The sequence below is a fragment of the Colias croceus genome, chromosome 7 (genome assembly GCF_905220415.1).
Source record: "Colias croceus chromosome 7, ilColCroc2.1".
In the NCBI taxonomy this organism is placed as follows: domain Eukaryota; kingdom Metazoa; phylum Arthropoda; class Insecta; order Lepidoptera; family Pieridae; genus Colias; species Colias croceus.
The window spans coordinates 6,924,984-6,948,459 of record NC_059543.1 but is presented as its reverse complement, the minus strand read 5'-3'; the positions used below and the strand labels follow the sequence as shown (position 1 = coordinate 6,948,459).

Here is a 23,476-nt window from a genome sequence, read left to right as displayed (position 1 = left end):
ATGTCATTAACTTGTACATTTACGTCATAGATGTTCATTAGAAATGATGGAAAGAAATCTGGGAAATATGAATAACACCTTTATAATAATATCTAAATAAAATCAATAAAAACACAATCAAAACAAATTACTTACAATAATATAGTGAATTTGGAAGTTCCATTATATGAATGAATAATTATTAACAATAGAAATAAATGTTATATGTATGTCCAGTATCATACTGCAATCATTTGCTGAGGACGACATTGCAACTAGGTATCCAATTTGTTCAAAAATATACAAACCGATACAATAAGAATGTTAACATTCGTTTATTTTATTTGTTAGTTATCTAATCTACACAGGAAACACTTTAAATTTTAATAGATGTACATTGGCATCTGCAGTTCTTTAAACTATGTAATGTATGTAATAATGTAACAGATACCACAAATTACTAAATTGTTGAACATCTTATGCATAAAATTAATTAACTTTGTCACACTTACATGCTTAGAGTATATATTACAATAGTATAGAGCGAGTGTATTGCACAAATTGCATAGTGCGCATCGTAGGCAGATGAGATATAGATACTATATAGATGTGTGTGTGACAAATAGGGATGGGTAGATATCAATTGCGTGTTGAAAACTATCGATAAGTTATGTAAATAAATATGTATCCTAAGTAAATTTTATGTTCAATAAGTTATTAAAGGAAAAATATATGAATAAAGTATAAATATGTAATTTTAAATTTGTTTACCAACTGAATAACGTTTGTTTATTCCATTTGAATATTAAATATTATATAAGAAATTTTCTTGTATTAATTATAAGTACTTTAAAAAAATATGTTTGATTGGAATATCAGAAAAACGTGAGTACTTTTTAAATAATAAAGTTAATAAAATAAAAGATCGGGTTTAGTGCTATTTATTTAATAATAAATCAAACAATAATAATAATGTTTTAAAAATGGTAAAAAATATTAAGGAATAATTAATAATTTAAAATGATAATATAATAAATAATATTAATAATTTTTTTTATTTAATTTTATCCATTCTACTATCAAAATCTTCAATATCAATTTAGCGGTTCAGAAAATATATCGTAACATTACATACTTTACATTTACACTATAATACATTCGCATTCATAATTTAGAAAGTGTATCATACAAAACACACCACAGAGAGTTTTAATTTTAAAGTTAAATAAATAATTTGTTAAAATATAGTTCTTCTAGTAAACTTTATATCGAGTACAGCGTTGGTCAGGTCACATCACTACGATCACGTGGCGGCAGTGAGGCGCGCGAGCGAGCCTGCGCGTGTCCGCCTCCCACCTACTCTTCACCCCCGCGATGCTAGATTTATTTTCATAAAATGATGTATAACAATCGACTGACTGATGAAATGTGATAGTGGATTTCAATTTTGTGTATTCTCTAGTATCGTTTTTGCAAGATAGAACTGCACATTTCACCACGTTTATTCGTAAATATGAAAAAAATCCAGAGCAACGCACTTCGTGAGCACTCAACTACGACTGCGAGCGCTCGCGGCGGGAGCGTCGTGTTGTTCCCATCTGTGCCTACTGTTCCCACTTGGTTGTTCGCACTCTATAGATAGTATATATACTCTAAGCTTACATGTATTATGATTTGAAATTAAAACTAGAATATCCACGATTCTGACCCATAAAAAGATTTTTTTCAACTTCCTTATTTTAACTATAGGTAATGATTTGCACTTTGCATGATGAAAGAACTCCTTTATTTTTCAAAGCAACTGCATAAATTGTTTATACAATACCTTCCGTTCAACAATCATTGTATGGAGATATATTTTATTTGTTATATTTGTAACATCAACTTATTACCTATGTAGACGTAGGTATGTTTATATTTCATATGATGTATACATAATAAGTAGTTACACCGTACATTGATAGTCAGATAATAATGATACATTACATTATAAATGGTTTTGTATTTTATTCGCTTTAACCGCAACGATTCTGTTTCAATATCCGTTGTGGTTAATATAACGTTTCTTATATCAACTTCGTTAAACCATAGAAATAATACTGATGTTATTTATTATTTAAAGATAAATAGATCGAAGATTTTAAATAAGCAAAGGAGAAAACAATTCGCGAAAGCATCAATTATTAAATACTTACATTTCACCGGAAGTTATGACTTATGTTCACATAAAGTGTTTTTAAAACTGCCTTAGTTCTTAAAATTCTGCAAGAATAATATAGATATGAAATTAATGGATATCATGTACCAAATTAATTTGGTTTGTACAACATGTACTTAACAACGAAATTATAATAAAAATTGTAATGTAATCAAGCTTTAGCCAGATTCTACAATTGTTAAAAATCGGATCATAATAGATGAAAGAAAAGATTTAGGGGCAAGAAAACATGCTGCAAACTTTCGTAAACACCAGCCAAACAATTTTGCAAACTATAATTTTCTTCAATAAAAATGTGTGGCATGGTTTCGTTGCTTCATCTTAAACCTAGATCTCAAACACATTGTGTATGCTCTCTACAATAACAAAATTCTTATACTAATAGTACAGTTTTCATTTGATATAGAGTATTCAGCAGTCCGCTAGTCAGTAATAATATTAAGCTTGAATTGAGCAGTTTTATAGCATGTCTAAAGAATTCCTGTTGGCGTTAGGTAGTTACCTAAGCACCATTCAGCTATGATTATGATCTTATAGATAAAAATAGCGGGTTTAAATATAAATTTTATAAAATCGACGAAATATTTTATAAAAATATATAAGCTTATGTTTAAAACATTAATGAATAAGGCGTGAAGGATAGCGAATATAATTGTATAGCCAGGTACTGTTAGCAAGGTTGTTGGCTTCTATACCATTGCGGGAATAAACAACTTAGCCAGTTGTTTATTCCCGCAATGGTATATTAGCACGGTAGAAGCCAACAACCTTGCTAACAGTACCTGGCTATACAATTATATTCGCTATCCTTCACGCCTTATTCATTAATGTTTTAAACATAAGCTTATATATTTTTATAAAATATTTCGTCGATTTTATAAAATTTATATTTAAACCCGCTATTTTTATCTATAAGATCATAATCATAGCTGAATGGTGCTTCAACGATATTTGTATTTATCGCAAGGTACATATTCTAACACTTCCGCTTTTATCAATATTGCCTATTCCATACAACGTTTTAAAACAATTGGTCATTAAATATCACTGCAAAGAAAACAAAGAAGATCCGCCTCGATGTTTATAAGTTATCGTTAAAATATATTGTGTGGCTGTCAATACTGATCGTATATAGATGCATACAGCGGTTTCAAATTAAGGAGACAATGCGGTACAATTGACGCAAAGTGGTACGCGTGCTGGCAATGACCGTTTATTGCAGTTAATGTATTTTATGATACACATGCTAGTTTCTTCTCAGATCTTTAATATAGTTCAGCGAAAGCCTTCTTGAGATTAGGATATTACGTTAATGATGAAAGACCATTAATATAAGTAATTTTAAAATGTTTCTCATGTATTTTATATGGGAGTTACGATCAAAATTAGTTTTGTTTTTAATTTGCCCAATCCTTAAGGAAACAATACTCTATTTCTATAACAATTTAGTATTAATAAACTCATAATTAAAACAGCGAAAAACATGCTTTGATGATGATGCTTTAAATGGTTAATTAATTATTTATGAAGCACTTTACATATAGAAGTAATATGTCTAATGACCTGGTTGTGAGGACTCAGCCTAATGACCACCAAAGCTATTAACTAATAAAAAATTCTACTTCTTCCACTAATGTCCATTGATTTTTTTACTTCAAACAACCCTATACATAGATTAGGTATATTTACTAAGAATTTTCATTTTCAGGTATTTATTTTTCGCACAAGTTTAACAATTATGATGAGTTAGTAGTAGGTAGTATGGTAATATTATAAGTAAACGGCAGTAACTATAATAATCATGGGTGTATTCAAAAACTAAATTTCAAGGGCTTACATTTTTTTGCCTTCATTCAAGGTCAATCGCTACTAACAAATGGTATTGACTGTGATATACTTAAAATCGAACAATTTTACTCATGGGTTACCTACCGATATTTATCATGGCCTTCTGTCCACATATTTCTGTGTGTACAATCGAAACCATTATTCACAAATCACCATTTTACATAACGTAAAGATACTCCTCTTCTAGAAATATAACAGCATTTTAAATTCATTTTTGTTTGTTTCAGATGCACCAAATGATGCGAATTACATGATCGGAGGGGTGGTGATTGCCATGGCTCTTGTGGGCCTTATTATTGTGTTGCTGGCCCTCACAATAAAGTGAGTTTTGTTTCCTTATTACTTCTAGTAAGTTGTAGAATAGATATGTGTGGAGACATATTATACAGGTAGGTTTGTGATTGTTTTTGTTATTGATAACCTATTTATTATTCGTTACATTGACTTATTTTAAAGGATAAGTTCTGATAGTAAAATTTAGATATCAGATAATTTTTAATCAAGATATGATATTTTGAAGAACTCTATTGATTCTTTAAAAAACTTGCTTTGATTTTGTATATAGTAGGTGTGTTATCTATTATGTTATCAGGTTCATTAATATGTATTCAATATAATAATAAAAATCGCAGAAACATTAGCTCTTATTTAATAAACAAACACAGATAAGAATATTAATAATAAAATAATAAAAGTCGATGTTCAAACAATATCAGTTAAGTAGTTAATAAGATCTTACTTATCATGAGAAGCAATAAAATTATAAAAATGGCACGCGAAACGCCACTTTAGTTTTATGACTTCCCAGACGTAAAATCAGATTAGAAAACAATAAAAGCTGCTGGTTTATTAATAAATTTTGTATTATGAAATCATATTTAATACAAGATAAAGATTAGTACGGAAAGATGTCTACTTAAAATTCTTGCAAATTATACACGACAGAAGTACCTAATTTTTTAAATAGGTATATACCTACATAATATTTTGGTATTGTATAGCATAGCATAGCAGATACGGGTGGCTAATAAACTGCTATACCATTAATGAAATATTTAGGAATACAGGTATTATTTATATTATGTTAACTGTAACGTTCACGTTATGATAACCAGCTGGGTATAAAAAGCATCTACTACATATTACATAACTATTTATGTATCCTGGATTTTGCTAATTTTAAATATTGTAATAGCTTACTTGAAAGCCAGTTTATTGCTTCCCGTTACTCAATCTGCGTTATCGATAGGTACTATAATATTATAAATGCTGAAGAGTTTATTTGTTTGTTTGAACGCGCTAATCTCGTATATCATCATGCTACGACCAACAGGTGTGGAGCCACGGGGGTGAAACCGCGCGGAGCAGCTAGTAAAGTATAATTTCGGTTTGGGTTTTATTAAAAGTTTAAAAATAATAAATATTAAGATTAAAATATCATGCGTTAGCCTCATACAAACTTGACCAATGTAACATTGGATTTCATTTCATAAGACATGCTTCGCGATCGTGATGTGATGGTAGGTACTTCGTAATTCAAACGAAGGTTGGACATGAATAGTGATTAGAATTAACAATATTAAATTAAATAAGTTTGGAAAATCCAAAAGTGCACGCCTCATAATCTCATCCTTTACAATAAAATTGATTATTTATAAAGGTGTATATAATATAAGTATGTAGATACACTTGTTCTCATGTGCCAATGCTCTTGTACTGTCTCAAAACAGTTGGAAAAGTAAAGAAAGCGGTAGGTACCGTAATAATTGAGCTATTTTTCTTGTGGCCCCACCTAGATGTGAAACTGCGCAGGTTTAAGGGACTGACTACCAACTTATTTTTTTAAACCTTGGCTTATAGTATAAAGAATCGAGTTTATAATGGTGAATTTTGAGTACACTATAAATATAAAAAAGTCGATATTTTTTTTGTTTATTTAATAACAATTAAACCACATCGAATCAGACCCTGAAAAATGAAAGGGTTCTATTCCTGAGCATACTCAAGCGTAAGAGAAAAAAAACGACTCGATTAGTAAAGTATTTCGGTCGCTATCGTGTTAACAAGAAAATCCTCCGCACATACAGACACACGGACGTCCAAGACAGAACTTTTTTAAACTGTTTTTTAACTAGTTTAAATAACAAAAATGACATCAAAAATATCATGAATGTTAAAAATAGTGTTTTTTCTTAATATGTGTGTGTATGTATTATCTTACAAGTGCAATGTATGATACATAAAGACATTTTAAGTTTGAAAAATCAGATGTTTTGCGCGAAGTGACAGTAGTACCCACCTCAACGCTTCGCTTATGAGGCGTGCAATACTTAATTATAAATAAATTCATAAGTTTAAATATATTTGGATATAGCTTTTAGTTGAAAAAATATCATTTAAAAAGTCATGTATGTACCTAATGAAATAATAAATATGTACCTATGTACTTCAATCTATATTACTAGCATGTTAAAAAAAACTCAATTCAACAATAAACAAAACATTATTTACGTAAACAATTTGGGCAGTAACTTCCCCTTTATGAAAACAGAATATAAAATAAATAAACGTTAGATTAATCGAGATCTCAAAAGTTTATTCAAACTGCAAAATTGCAATTTGGTTTGGCAAATTGACAGGATTCTTTTTAAATAGGTATGTATATAGCATTCCCAGCCGGTTGAGTAAATTCATATGCTTGTCTCTGCCAAGATAATTAGCCGCAGATTTAATGTCTTTAATGCACTTTTTCCTGACAATAATCTCGTACTCTCAGACTCATAATGGCATCATTGTCTCAAAAAAAAAACACGTTCAAAGACTTCAATTCATTCTACCAGATCCTGTCTTTACAATTATTATACTTACAATGCTAAAAAGTATTATTGATTCTACTACATAGTCTCCACACTATAAAATCTGGAGGCCACTTAAATTAACGTGGCGGTTAAAAAGCCATAAGTAGTTGAACTTGCCACTTAGATTAACCTGGTCAATGAAAGCCAGAAAAAGTTGAACTTTTGGTTCTAGGACGTGCGGATACTTTAAAGATGTTTTTAAAACCAGTTTGGTTTATAGTTATGGGACAGGCTGCTGGTTGTTTATGTTTATATTGAAAACAACAATTAAGCATCCAGTAAAAATGTTCTTCAATCTCTGAATTCTAAAAAGAATGCATTGTATAAAGATTGTTCTAGGAATTTCTAATAAACAAACACAAACTTAGACGTGTGTATACAAGGCTTCTTCAAAAACACTTCAAAATATACAAGCATGTCTAAATGTATTTCAAGACTAGGTTTCTTAGCAATTACTGGAAACGACGTAAACAGTGGGCAGTAAAGATTTAAGAATCTCGATCGTTAGCATGAATATTGTTTGACCTCTTAAGTAGGTTGATGCCAAACAATCAAAAGCAAGGCAAAATACAAACAGACCTTCACCCGAGAAACATTCTGAATTTACTTTTACATGACTCTTTACGTCTTGAAGAGATAGAGAGCACCTATTGTACCTAAAATCCACTTTGAATATAATGTACCTAATTATTTTATATACCTTCTTATGAATTTTAAATGATAAGACTGCAAATAAATGTTAAATGGCCATCGATTTATTTAATCTTGATAATAATGTATTCTATGAAGTCATAGAATACTATAAAGTAATTAAGTAATAATAATAAACTCTTAACCCAACGGATCGTCTTGTTGACCAAAATAATAATTATGATGATTTTTAAGAATAATTATTTCGATTATTATTGGAATACATATGTAATTAGAAAAAAGATATTTATTAAAAAAATCAACACCGTCAAATATATAGGTACTTACTCAAACATCGCCATCGCCATCTTGTAATCATTCCATGGCACAGTTTTCCTGTATATTTTTTACTAATTTTCGAATGCCGATATTCCTCGAATCAATTTAGTTTTATTTGGATTTTTGACAAGAATCATTTTAAGAAAGGTCAAGCTCGAAAAAGTTTTAAATTTTTAATTGAAATATTATATGAGGGTAGACATAGATTAATTACTTGAATTCCAATATTGAAGGTACTTACAAAAAATACCTTTACATTACGTCTAGATCAGTCAGTTTGTTGTGAAAGTTTAGAATATGTACGGAGAATCTTATAAATACAGTTAAAAGTGCTGTTTGATTGTGATACAATGTCGAAAATGCTAATATTGGCAATGATTAAAAAATCTTTTCGCAAAATCTTAAGGAAAATGTGAGTAATTTGACTAAACGATTTAGATGTTAATTAATTTATTCGCCCAACACGTGGATGGTGGATAGTGGACGTCATAAAATAAGGTATTTTTCCAAAGAGAATTACATGTTGGTTTTTTCGGCGAGCATGTTTTTATATTATGGTAAACCAGGTGGGTAGCGTATTACGACCTAGTTAATTATCGCTTTACAGAGATGTACATGTGTACGTATGTATCTAATAAGTATGGTCAATGTCATATGTCGCATGTATGTATAAATACAATATCCTCGCGGCAAATAGGGTATCTAGAAGCCCTATACGCGTTGGTGTTGGATTAATCCGGTTTTGGCTATAAAGTACATTGATAACGTCATACTTCATTTCAATAATATTATTTATATTTTCTATAAATACATCCTACAACTCCAATTGTCTTTAACATTCGTAGCATGAGGAGAATTCGTTTAAGATAATTTTAAAATACGTCTGAAAAAATGGTAAGGTAGCTCTGCCTCTGACGTTACGTTCATTGATGGAAAAGGTTTTATTAATAGTTTTATTTTATACCTATTTTAAAATTGCAATACCAAGGTTCCCGTTGATGTAAGTATATTAGCAACAATTAAAACAAACGTAATACAATGAGCCACCAAGGTCTACCGGGTTGTTGTTGGATTCCGGCCAATTTTCGGCGTCTGGATAGTAGAAGTATAACAGTAATTACCCAATGTTTAGTTAACTAGCTATCTAAACTATATATTTCTTAAAACTATTGCCACATAAAGAAAAGTCTGTTTAAAATCTGTAAATTTAAATGTGTACTTAAATGTGGTATAATGGGAAGTAATGTCGGTAAGTATGCGAGCAAGGTATTTGGAGAAATTGTTTAATTTATAGCTCATCAATTTGATATGAAATAGTGCAAAACGGAGACACCCACTGGCCTAGCTGGTTAAATTTGCAAGCGTCATAACACGATTAGTTAATAGGTAATGTTAATTTTTATTCAGTCACATTTATCAATTCCAACTTTTATACGTCCACATTCCACAGCCAAAATTGACAGTGCCAATACACTACAATACAGGTTTTGTATCTAGGTAGTGATTGGAATTATAAAATAAAATAATATTATGAAGTTGCGTTTGAAAATCCTGATATTTACCACCATTTCTAATTTCTATTGGAAAGTGGCAAATGTCGGAGAAAAAGATGTTTAAATTTGTAATTGAGGATTTTAATGTCAAAAGAAAGTTTTCAGTGTTAAAGACCTAGGTACTTAACTTACTGAGTTTATTTTTCAATTATAATATTATGTATCTACAATTATTATTTTAGATACTAAATACCGAAAAAATACTTATATTAAAATATCTGACAATATTAAACTCATTTGAATTGGATATGTAACAAAATTAGACCAAAGGGTTACGAATTACAGTTAGTACCTAGGTAGGTACCTACTTAAAGTTTATCGGTTCTGCCTGGCTTATATTATTATGTTCTAAATATAATTTTACGATATAACATTGCTTGCTTATAAACACATGTTATATCTTCATTAATTTTGAAGGGTCATTTAAAAGGTAAGACAATTTATTAACGATAATTCGATAAAATTGATCTTTTTAGGACAATTTACTTTATCAATAGAAAATGTATTTAATAGCAAGGACGCAATTTCGGTAGTGATCGTTGACACTGAATTATCCTACCAGCAATTTGTACTATCAACGTTCCTATAATCCGACAAAAACAAAACATCACCACTCGCGGTTACCACTGAGCTCTTTATCGATGATGCAAGTAGGTCGTATTATTTCTGACATTGACTCTTGATTATTTTAGGATTTAATAGCTTCAACATTTCAATTGCTATACTTGTAGTAAGTAGTTGTTCATCTATTCTTTTTAGTTTTAAATTCAAATAAATGGCTGTTATTCATGGTAGGTACTACAATTGCGTGGGAACTATTAGATAACTTTAAAATATGTACATAGTTCTAGTTATTTACAATAATCATAATAACGATGCGATAGTCTAACGGTAACATTAACTAATAATAATCTATCGAATGTTCGCTTATCGTGCTTACAACTTTTTGAATTTCGTCTATACGGGCGCTATCGATTACAATGAATAGTCCAAACGTGGAACCAACATTGTAAGGTTTCATTACTTCCCTACATTTTTCGATTGAATGTGGGACATCATTTTTCTTTTTTATACCTACACAAGTAAAGGAAATCTTATCACACATTTAATATGCGGATAACTATAACTATATCGGTCAGTTCATGTTTTAGGGCAACAATACCAGATAATTTTTTTCAAATGGTAATGGGACACCTTATCATTGGATGTCAACTATGATTATTTGACTTCCTTATAAAAAATAAATACACCGATACACTATAGTTAACTAGGTATGTTTCATGATATTCATTTTTAAATTATAAGATTACAGAGAACCTTGAATCTTGGTTAATTACAATGAAAATAGATCGTATAACAAATATAATACCGGTAATAGTAAAAAAATACAAAACTATTGTTATTTCCTTGCTAGTAATTATTATAGCTGATGTATGTGAGTGTGCTGTATGTTATAATAAAATATTTATATAATTACGATGATGTTATCAAAATTACTTTGTTTTAATAATTATGATCCTTGTTCGCATGTGTCATACGTTGAAACTTTGAAAGTATTTATAACGCTCGGTGCGCTCGCGCTTGTTCAACTTTCACTTGGCGAAAAACGGTATTAGGATTTCACCGGCTACCGTAACCCTTATAGCTAATGAAGCTCAAACAAAAATAATAGTAAAAACATTTTTATATTGTTTATTCATTATTGTTCCTTTGTTTTCGTTATAACTATATGTAAGTACCTACGTCATTTTCATTTCAAATGACGTGTATAACAAGAACTACAACGCCATGAACACTAAAGATGTTGACACTCAGAAACAATATCAATTCGAAACGGTGTACGTGAAACGAATCTTTTAGGTGACTGGAACAATTATTAAATTTAAATAACAGATAAATTAGCAAATCCATTGATTATGCCGTATGCGGCGTTATTTATCGTCACGCCTTGTGGTCGCGGAGGGCTTTCGCGTGGCGAGGTCGAGTCCCCATAACATGGCAATAAGGTAACGGGAGAGGTGCGTGTTTGGTGTTCAGTCACCACCCACCGCTGCGCTGCGCGAGGCGTGGTGCCGACGCCAGTCAAATAGTCACCGTCGTGTCGGCGGTATGAAGTCCGCCGGCTGATCGACAGTGCGCGCCAAAACGTGTCGAGCGCCCCACGTAGACTTGCCGCCCAAGCGAGCTCGTGTCGAGTGTCTGTGCCCGCCTTTCGATGCTCTTCGCTCCGATCGCCTATGAGGCGATGAAGTGTAAAGAGGAAAACTGCGAAGTCGGCGTGGTGTTAGAGCACAACTCCCTGATCGTTCTCTCCGTGGACAAAACTATTGTCTGCCTATGCGGAAGGAATAAAAACAATCCATTTGAGCGCGGGTAATTCTCTTTCTGCTTACAAGCCTACTTTATGAACTAATGAAGAAGTGTGATACTTCTTCATACATGTAGCATGAGCATGTTCTGTCAATATTTTGTCAAATTATTTGTATCATGCACGGCAAAACTTGTTTGCTATCATACCTGAACGTACCAAGGTTGACTTCTATGTGGTCAAGGTAAATTCCTCGTATCACTCGATATTTGCTCGTGAACGCTTGCATTGACATATACCAGTCGAAAGTCTGATTTTATGTGCTTGTTAAATAAATTATTTATCTCGTTCGGGTCTTTTGTTGTAACTACGAGTTCGGCATTCTATTTTAAACCGGACAATCGTATTGAATGACTCAGAAATCCGAATATCAAACAAAAAAAGTACTTAATGGATACATGAGGAACTGATCGTTGACCGTAATAGCAGACAAGGTCGTGGCCATTTGTTCGATACCTTCTTGACTAAACGGTTTATGGATATATGCACTTTAAAGAAAATCCTAAAAGGAGTTTAATACAAGGCAATGCCAGCGTGTATAAATACTCTGTAAAAGTCAGTCATACATATAACTCTCATTATCATAATGAATGCAGTCTGAACATAAATAACGTTTAACTTTGGACATTAAGGTCATTGAAATATTCTGAATTGAACTCGCAGGTAGGCCATAGGAGTCAGTTCTCCGTAGTCTTAAGATCAATTCACACTAGGTCTTTTGCAAAGGTAATGAGTGAATGGAAGTACCTAATAATCATTCTTGGAACTTGTCCTCAATACGTTTACTGTAACTTAATGAGATAGAGTTCTTGGCTTAGCCTTAAACTAATTTTATTAATATTCGTACTAATATACTATTTAAACAGTAAAAGACCTTATAAACAGTTATTACCTGTATCTAGCGTATGGTTTATATCTACAGTGCTTCATATTCATAAACACTGGAGCTCTTTATAAACAAAACCTTACTAGAATATGATTCTGTAACCGAGAGATAACGTTGGATCTAAATGTGCCATAATAATATTTTTATTACACTATCAATGATTACTTGTACTTGCATATTATATAACTAGCTTCCGCCCGCGACTCCGTCCGCGCGGATGTCGGTCTTCGCGTGGATGGTTTATTTATCCATTTTGAGTACCTCTGACAATAACATCTTATAAATATCTATTGGACCCAATTCCCAAATACGGCTAGGCCTATAATAATACGCAACGTGTGTTCGCGGTTCTACGGAACAACGTCTATGGATAAAACTGAAAAATTAAGATTATTTTTTTTCTACGTATTTTTCCAGGATAAAAAGTATCCTATTTTACGCCCAGGATAATAAGGTACAATTATACCAAGTTTCATCGAAATCGAACCGCTAGTTTTCACGTGATGCCTTCACATACAGACAGACAGACAGACAGACAGACAAAAATTTTTTTAATCACATATTTGGGTTTGGTATCGATCCAGTAACACCCCCTGCTATTTATTTTTTCAATATTTTCAATGTACAGAATTGACCCTTCTACAGATTTATTATATGTATAGAAGAAACGGACGCGTACGTATAGAATGGCTTTGGAGTTGGGTAGTAACAGAAATGTTATAAAATCGGTAAATATCAATCCCAATGAAATAATTAGATATTTATTATCATCACTATGCTATTTAGTTATTTTTAATAGAGCGCTCTGAACCTAAATAAACAATAACAATAAACACTAAGATAATTGTAATTGCGGAGGAACTCCTATAAAGCAAGCGTTTTAAATTATCAGGAGCTTTTTGCAAATTTAAAAATGAACTAAACATATTTAAAAATGTAATATATAACTGAGACACTTCTTTTATTTAAGTCGGTAAAATGTAAACAAAGTAACTACCGCATTACTACCGCAGAAATTGGATTATACTACACAACTGAGTTCTGAAACAGTATACATGCGGATTAACTGACTATCTACACCATTAGCTTTATTATTAAACTATTGATATTCAGCCTTTATATAATTACTAGCATTCCGACAACTATTTATATGTAATCTCTCGACAGCTGATCCTCATTAAATTTCAATTTCTGCTTAATAGCGATAAAAAGTTGCCGTTGGTCTTCAACAAAATTCAACATCTAATCCGCTTAGCATTTCAAACACTACAGCAACTTTTCTTATATACATATTATGAATTCTAGCCATCTTTAATACATTCTTCTCCATTACCATGTTTACAAGGACAGCCAGACCTTTATACATAGGATATTAAGGTTTGAACCACGGTAAATTATTATCGTAAAATTACCCTCTGCTTTCAAAATCCACATGTCTTATACCACCTGTCGTCTTAACATCTGTCCCATTCACACCCATTACTTGAAGCAATTTTAACAACAGTCTCAGTCTTGTCTTGGTTGATATTTTTTTATTACAAATTTTTAATGTAGGTGCTTTAAATGTTAGTGGAAGGAATAAAATTCATAAGTGGTATTAATTAAGTATTCTTTAAGGATCTTAAAAACTTGTTTTGAAGAAAATGTCAAATTATTTTCGACCCACGCATAAACTTTAATCAATACTTTAAAAACCTATTTGCATGTATCATGTTGTCAATGATTCTATTTAACTCGTAGAATAATATTCCAATCGTCCCTGAACTCTTAAATTATTGCACTGAATTTCGAAGGACTCGACCGAGGGACTTCAACACATAATAAGTATTTCGAACGCGATTGCGATGGTTTTCTAATATTCTGTTTAGGTATTATATGAAATGTTATCATTCTCCATTAAAGACTCATTGATGGCAATCAACTATGCCATTAGTTTATTTATCAAGCACTCCATATCAACGGATTGTATTAAAAATGTACCCCCTATTGACTCTCATCGAGCACACGATACTGACGTCAATCCGTAACAGAAAGGACCTAATATTGTTAAGACCTCAATAAAGAATTTTCTAGAATATTATCACTCACGTACATGGTTCTTAAAACTAATAACGTGTTTGCGTGTATAATTCGTGTAGTACGTGACAATCGGCTCAATTTTAGTCAGGGAAATGTGATGATAGCCTTTGATTGACGTAAGAAGAGGTTAAAATGTATGGCCAGTTTTTATCATAATTACTATACTAAAATAAAAACAATGATATTGGTTAAGGAGTTCCAATGATCTTTATTGCATAAGCTTTTCAAGGAGATAAAGGTACAACTAATTTAAAAAATAATGCTTCTCATAAAATTTAAATTTGTGTACACGTACTTACCTACGTACCTTTATTTTTAGGTTAAACTGGGCAATAGGCAAATCATTGTTAGCAAATTGTGAGACTTTTTTAAATATCAAATTAATGAAGCATTGAATTCCATTAGTTAATTATTTGATGCAACTCTTCTAAAAGATTTGTCCTAGTAACAACTAACTTCTAATTACCTACGTACCTTTATTTTTAGGTTAAACTGGGCAATAGGCAAATCATTGTTAGCAAATTGTGAGACTTTTTTAAATATCAAATTAATGAAGCATTGAATTCCATTAGTTAATTATTTGATTCAACTCTTCTAAAAGATTTGTCCTAGTAACAACTAACTTCTAATATTATTACTTATATTAATTTTATTTATTTTGGTTTACAAGTTCAGGGTGCCATCACGGTCTAAGATAAAAATACACAACGATTTTACACTTCATAAAACTGATGAAATTTAACATTTATTGGATCACCAAAATTTCTGTTGTGGTATCTACATCTATATCAGGTCTACGAACTTATTTTGTTTTGAAATTTTACGTGCTAATCCAAAAACCTATATTGTACTTACTTGATCAAATTATATGAGCTGATTGCACTTTATTTTAGGATTGTAATTTGTAACCTAAACAGTTGATACTTCCAAATAAACCATTCCTTAACTGAAGCTTGAAATGGATTCGCGTTAACGATATCCTCTAGACGTTTTCAAGGGTAACAACTTTTATTGGCTTACTACCTGTGTTTTTTTTATCCAACGAGTCAAAGGCCCGAAGGCTTGCTTGTGTTAGGAACGAAGTAAGGGCAATGTACCTTGCCATCTCCCTTGCCCTGCAACCCTACTTTAACTTTTAAACGAGAACGTATTGAATGTATTTCTCCCTTGCATGTAAATGTAAAACTCTGTGAAATAGAAAGAGATGCAAAAATAACAGTAGTTTCGCTTATATTCATAGACCCAGACGGCGTGCACTGGGTACGAGATTTCTGTACGTTTATATTCCATGGACTTTGAACTCAGTTTGATGGTAAATTTTATGTGAGGAGTGGACTAATACTTTTTATCGTAAAAATCAATACGGGTCTGTCCGATTACCTAGTTCGGATGTATCAATTATAATGACGTATGTTGTGATGTCGGTACGTTGTTGTTATTGCGTAGGTAGCAGTTACCTAAGTAATCAATTAAAAATACCCAATATTGTAGTATGTATCTACTACCTACCTATCTTAAAATTATTATTTATATTTAAACGTTTATTAATGTTTCTGCGATTATTTAGTTACAGGTATTTTTTAAGTATAATATAAGGACTGTACATATTTTAACATCATAATCAATGATTGCTTTAATTTTAGCATCGTTACTTTCACGCAAGAATAGCACCAACACTTGGAATGTTAGAATTTATTAATTGTCCCACTCACAGCCATGAGCCCATGACATCGTGAACGTTGATAGTTTCAGTAACCAGTGTAAGCCAGCTGGTCAGAACTGGACGTAAAAAAAAGCGGTTGGAAATTTATTACTTGAGCATGCGGGCCTAACCGACCGTTGTCAAATGCGTCACAAACTCACAAGTATTGCAAAAGTATGGGAGCAACCGTCGACACCACAATCTGATAGCAACGAGTATTCGTGGGTTTTCGCGGAAAACAGCGACATCGTCGTGCCCCCTCCTGCCCCTCCCGCGTCAACCCCCTTTCAGCGTACTGGCGCCGCGTCAGAGGCGAACATATAAAAGCCATCGGCGCCCCTCCACTTCAACTCAGACGCATGGAGTACTCCGTAGAGGTCGTTTGGCACGAGCGAGCGCTTTGCTAGGCACCTGCCGGCCATTCTTCACGATAACATTCTAGTCACCGCGCAGCTGAAGCTCGCGTAACGCGGTCTACCGCGCGTTCCTAGCAGCAGTGATATGTGCAATAGCTCTACTTACAAAATATTATAATTGTGATAATTTATTTAATTAGTGATTAGTAAAGCGCGTCGATCGACCGCAACACGGCTGTGAGTGAATAAGTGAAATGTTGTGACTGCCCGACTGGAACTTTTTACCTGTGATCCAGCCCAGTGTGTTTGACTATTCTTGCGTGGAAGTACCATTTGATACAATGGTTGGGAATAATGGTACTATGATGGCGATTCGTATCGTCCACAGCAAGCTGCGCAAGAGGGAGGAGCACTCCGCTTCGGTCCACCCTGCCGAAGCTGTGCTCCAGGCCTCTGCGACGCAACCACCGCCCGAGCCTCTTGCCTTTCGTCAGCAGCCTTTGTGGCAGTTCCCACCGCCACTGCCTCCGCCTTACGTCTATCCTCACGATCAGGTTAGTTTCAAAACAAAACAAACAAACAGCTGTGCAATGAATGTTGATTTGACCTCGATTCAATTTGTATGCCAGACTTTGTTATAGGTATGCAGTAACTAAATTCAAACTCTTAAATTTGTCTCATATTAAAACAAGGGTATGGAAAGTTGCAAGAATATTGAAAAAGATATCGTGAGTGGTTAAATCTCCCTCCCCGCCACAAGTGAGAGTTGGTTACGGCACGACAACTGCGTCTAAGTAGGTTTAAAATAAATTTAAATGTCGGGACACGCTAACTGAGTAGAAAGCTGCGCAAGGCGAACATGTTGTAACCATTCGACCTTCTTTCATTAACGAACAAAGGAGGCTAATATTGTAAAGAATTATTATTGTCTTTACAACTCCCTTTCTGTACTTTAAATGTACACATAAATATTATTGCATTTTTATCAATTATAAATAACTTAGTGCTAGACCACCTACAATTAAATGACACTAGGAAGCAAAGAATGCTAATTGCTAAGACAACGTTCAACAACGTATTCAAGGCTTACCTCACACGTATGGCCTCGTTCACTTTATATATACAAGCTTCCTAGACATATCAATTCATAAAAAGTATTTTGTATAATATTGCTAAGCTAAAAAAGGTTGAATATCAAATATACCGCGTTGTTTGAGAACCGGTCTCTCAAATAGTAATGTTTGGAAGTCCCCGAGTCGGTACTCGGTAGATACCTAATAATAATATAAACGCGAAACGACCGTTTGTGAACGTATATTTGGGTAGCAACTGTAGTTTTATATAACTTGAAGAGTGTATTGTGTAACTGGAACTCGTTTCTTCATTGGTGCATAAGCACCTAATGCATTGGGGACGATAACGGAACGTTTAAGGCTGGAATTGCATTGGGGTCATAATACGCCCGTTAAAAATTCTAATTAAAACGGTTGTGTTTTTATTTTCTCAATAAATAAGATCTTTGTTTTTATCTTTTCAGGACAATTTGATGCAGCCGATTGGCAACGAGCGTGCAAGCTTTCGTAGTCTCCGCAAGAACATTGGTGGTCGTTGGAAAAGATTAGTTAAGAAGAAGCCTGAACAGGAAGTGTACACGATACCACCTGAGCTCAAGCCTCAACTTAAACAGATATACGTTTATTAACGACATAAGATATAACAGCACAGAAGCCGGAATCTTCGTCGCTGGTTAAGCGATAGACCTCAACCGAGCTCTATGGATATTGCTCATATCAACAAGTCATATCCTCCTCAAATATCAAAATTTTAATGGTGTTATATGCACGCTTTTAATCTCTAAACATATCTTTTTGACCAATTATTATTTCTTGACCAATGTTAGTCTTCTTCATTCAGCACTTTATTGTGATGTAAAGTCTAGATGTATTAATAAGTATTAGTGCATTGAAGTCTGCGAGTGTTCTTTCGTTGATAAGCGTAGAAGTATGTGTGATAGTCAAATGATTTAGTTTAATTATTAATTTAAAGTTATGAATGAACTTAGGAAAATGCGGTCGCGCATACTAGTGACGAGAATCCAATAATTATTTTAGAAAACCATGATGCCTTGTAAATGTAATTTTTGACTATTTAGGGCATTTTGTAGTTCATTAAATTATTTTAGACATGATCGTATTCATGGGCGAAAATCGATCAAATAGTTTTTGAAATTATATACACACGTATGCTTCTATATCAGTGGGAGTGATCAACTATGTTATATAAATGTTTGATTCAGTATTTTATATTATTGTTTCTTATACTGCGCGAGTCTGAAAATGGTACAATTTTAATATGTAACGTGACTCATTGAATAAAAAAAAAAACTACTTTTCTGATATTATTGAAATACAATGTCTATGTAATCGCAGTTGTTTTTACTAAGAATTATAAATGACCTAGTTATAAAGTTGCGTTACTTGCATGCTTTGGTAGTGTAATTTTCAGATTTTCGCCGGGTCTTTGCCTACTGTGATATTTAAAGATGAGGAAATAAAATATGTTTGATGATGGTTTTGAGTTTTGTATTTACATAGCCTTGTCCATATCAGTGGTAAGGACCATCGGACGAGAATTGTGATAGCTCATATTGAGCCTGATATTCAAATGATTAATTTTAGGTACAATAAACTCAGCCATGATTATATTAATTTAATTTCATTTAACTTTACCTACTGTTGCATCAATAAAACGTTAAAATGATGTATATTAACAACTTGCAATTATTTTTGTTTAGATGCTATAATCTACTGACATAGTGAGAAATAAATTCCATCATTTAAATGTAACCTTGTTTTTCTTTTTGGGATCTTTTATATTTTAGAACAGTGTTTTACTTTAAAAAACAAACATAAATAGATATAATACATATTGAAAATAGTAAGTAGCAATACACATTTCAGTATGAGAACTCAGCTTAGAAAAAAGCCCAATAATTTTTAAGAACACCTGTAGGAACCTGATCTTAAAATCTGAGGGAATCTTCACGCACCTTTCTATTTCTATTTACCTACAAGCAACAAATTGGCGTAAATAGTAAAAAACATCAAAAAAACGTCGAAGCGCTTCGAGAAAAGGTAGGTAGTGCCCGTGCGCTTCGCTTGTTCGCTTGGGTCGTCTTGGCGGGGGCACTACCGTGCCCCCAGATATTATGACTCCATAAAATATGCTTAGGTACTTACCTACGTATAAATGTTTCGGCTATTAATTTAAATATGTAGTAGGTAGTTACTTAGTAGTCTGTCGAAGAAAGCAATACAGAATATTAGGTAGGTAGTAATAATTCTAAAATTGGACCCCGTCACTTCGAATCTTCGAACTAAATTGACAGTTCGGCCATATTGTGATAATATTGTTGAAAAAGGTCAGGCACAAGTTGCCAACCATCCGCTATGATTTCAACCACATTTCCAAAAATATGGGTGATATAATATATAAAGATAACACGAACGATTGCATAGAAATACGTTATAAATGTGTGTAGACAATTCACACTCCACAAACCGATATTAAACTGGAGTAAAGGAGTAAAACAACTGATTGGAAACCTTTATACATAATACTCCTCATATTATCATACAAACCTTTAAATATTTCTCTATCACTTCGAAACTCATGCGTAGAATAAACAAATAAATGTCCATACTGATCACAAACAATGAAGCGGAATTATTTATTAGGTACCCTATTTTGCCCCTAACATGAATTTCTCAAATTTTGGGGACATTTGAATTACTTAACCCTTTATAGGGCATAAGCAAAACTAGTATAGCGGCTGTAACCACATGACACATCTGACTGTAAGGTTGATTTTATCTAAACCTTTCTATATAAAATGACCCTTATATGTTTTTCGCGTAGTCCTTGAACGGGCGTAACACACAATCGTACCCACAGGTGTGAAGTTGTTTCGAACTATTAGCAATGACGCTAAATATTTGTGGTTACGTTTGTGCCTTCTGTCCATTCAGAGTTTGCGATGTGCACGTGGACTATGTTCTCCTGCTTTTTAATTGTTTTTTGTGGAAATTTGTGATATTTGAATAAAATAAGGTATGTAAATAGTTTATTTATTATTTTTCCAGTAATTTGATATATAATTCTTGCATGTAGCTTTGTGTGACAAAGTTTTTTAATGAGTTAAATATGAAGAGCACGTTTCGTTAATTTTGAGGTCAGTTTTTGGTTCTTTTTTTCAATTGTAACAAAAATTTACTTTTTGTATGAATTGAAAAGTTTATTAGTTGTTATTAGTAAGTTAAATAAATATATTTTACGAAAATAACATAACAATAAGTTGAGATTTTCGGGTAAAGATGTTATTGAACACCAAATTCAGGTTTTTTGTATGACGAGGTTTTACATTATAAAAGTACTACACTGTAGGTAATAATTGTGCAGAGTTTTGACCACATTACAATTTATTTTGTTTGTTTTAGATGTCTAAAAGAAATATTTTGGATTGATGATTAGGAATTTGAGGCCATGATGACAGGAATCGATGATAGTCGGGCTGAAGATTCTGATATTGGTGGTGATTCGGATCCTGAGGAGAATCTTCCTTTGAATCCCGTTAGCTTACTTTTCATGTGAATTAGTTATGTAAGAATTGTATTTGTGTACAAGAGAGAGAGACTGAAAACTTTATTCCACTCTGAAGACAAATTCAAAGACTGCCTAATGCAAAAAGGTTGTTGATTTTGCATGTATTATACTAGAAATAGTAAATATAATAATTTGATTTCCTAAATAACATATCTTTTATTTAATTATGTGCTCATTAAAATACCCTTATATACCAAAATGACGTTAATTTTATCCTAAGCACTTACTAATTGCCCACAGGAAAACCTAAAGGTTAGGCATTCCTATGGGGAATTAAGTTAGGCCCTAAACGGTCATAGTCCAGTTCGGTTCCATATGTAACCACTTAACTTATTCCCTAAATGATCTCGGTTACATATGTAACCACGGCCTGCAGGTAAAACCGGAAGACACAACTAGTCAATTTATCAATTTTCAGCATCTATAAAAGGTCCTTAACGAAACGTCATATCAAAAATATTGATATCTAACAAAAAAAATTCTGCCCGTTAAAGGGTTAATACTGGCAACATTATTTGAGCGCTGACAGCGCCGCTTCTACGGGTCTTCTTTTGTGGCGCATTCTAAATGCACGCCACCTATGATCGGTTACCTTAGATTTGAGAGCGCTCTTGTGTAATTAGCCTGTCTGTGTATGTGTGTAACTTATATGGTTTCAGTTATAGGATAAAAGATGGCGTTAATTAGAAACAAAAAAATGAAAATAAACGACGTTTACGTACGTGTGTATATTGTATTAATATAATGGTAATAATTAATAATAAACCATAGAAAAAGCATTAGAAATTATGTAAAAAATTGTCATATTCGCAAAAGCGACATCTATGGAAATATGTATGAAGTTGTTCACTGCTTTTTTATGTTTAGTAGTTTTAATATGTATTCCTAGATGGCAGATATGACAAAAATACATTGGTTATCGGTTTTAGTTTGTCTTGTTTTTTTTGTTTTTTTTTTTTATAGTGGAGAATGCATTTTTTTGTCACATCAAATTCGATTAAAACCAGTGTTGCTGTTTTGCTTTTAATTAAAATTAAAATTAAAAATAATATAAGCCGTAGCAGCCGTCTTTGGGCACCTGGAAATTTCAACAGATTTTTTAATAAAAAATATATATATTATATTATAGTAAGTATCTGTGACAAAATGTGTATTGTAAGTAGTCAAGGACAATTTCATTTTTTCAAAAACATTCAAAATATGTACGTGTACTAACTTACTTAATTTTACTTTATTTGTACATTATTGCGTTTCGATAAAAATGAATCGCAAAATGTGTTGGTAAGCGCATAACTCGAGAACAACTGAACCGATTTCGATAATTCTTTTTTTTTATTACATTTCTTGAAGTACGAGGATGGTTCTTATGGAGAGAAAACGTAAAAATGTACCACGGGCGAAGCCGGGGCGGACCGCTTGTTCAATAATAAATACCTCCTAATACCAAGAAAATGTACATGATTAATACTTATACACAGCTTTAAATTATTACTCGACTTTTATTATTTAGTAGCAATATACTGGGAATATATCGTGTACTGCAAATAAAACATTAAAGATCCTCATTATGCGATAGTTTAAATTAAAACAAGGCAAGGATAGCCCGCATGTCTCCCGACCGCAAACCACTACCCTTTGTAACATTAGCCAACCCTTCAGACCGGTTCATTATACATGCATTTATAAGGGATGTAATATGCACATAAGGGGCATTTAGATCACTTTCCTAATTGCTCATAATACTATGTTATTATAAACTATGAACGCCAGGCGATAGAATTGTAGTGCTGTTTACCTATAGTTATGTGAATTACCTTTTCGTCCCTCGATACTTCGACCTTTTCGTCTTTAAAGTTTTCGTTTTCGAGGTTCGTACGACTTTAATCTACTGCTTGTTTATTTTAAAATTATTGTACCGATTAGAGCTACACACAATATCTTTGTAAAATTTTAACAATATTGTTCCAAACTTAGCAAAATTATTGCATAATTTGTCAA

At 32.5% G+C, this 23,476-nt stretch overlaps 1 protein-coding gene and 1 long non-coding RNA gene across 4 annotated transcripts in view; both read left to right on the top strand.

Annotated features, from left to right (window-relative positions):
* Positions 1-19,662, top strand: part of LOC123693021 — a 126,204-nt gene extending 106,542 nt beyond the window's left edge. For 2 of the 3 annotated variants that reach the window (XM_045637885.1, XM_045637886.1), the window contains exons 4-6: positions 4,273-4,366; positions 17,205-17,370; positions 18,354-19,662. In XM_045637885.1, the coding sequence (XP_045493841.1) occupies positions 4,273-4,366; positions 17,205-17,370; positions 18,354-18,518 (425 nt within the window). In that variant the 3' untranslated portion in view covers positions 18,519-19,662. Of the gene's footprint in view, positions 1-4,272; positions 4,367-11,500; positions 11,799-17,204; positions 17,371-18,353 lie in introns of those variants that run through there. The other variant, XM_045637887.1, reaches the window with a different exon arrangement.
* Positions 19,663-20,634: 972 nt separating this feature from the next.
* Positions 20,635-21,626, top strand: LOC123693276. Its single transcript, XR_006751670.1, has 2 exons — positions 20,635-20,926; positions 21,313-21,626. It is a non-coding gene; the product is annotated as an uncharacterized LOC123693276 (long non-coding RNA).
* The last annotated feature ends 1,850 nt before the right edge of the window (positions 21,627-23,476 follow it).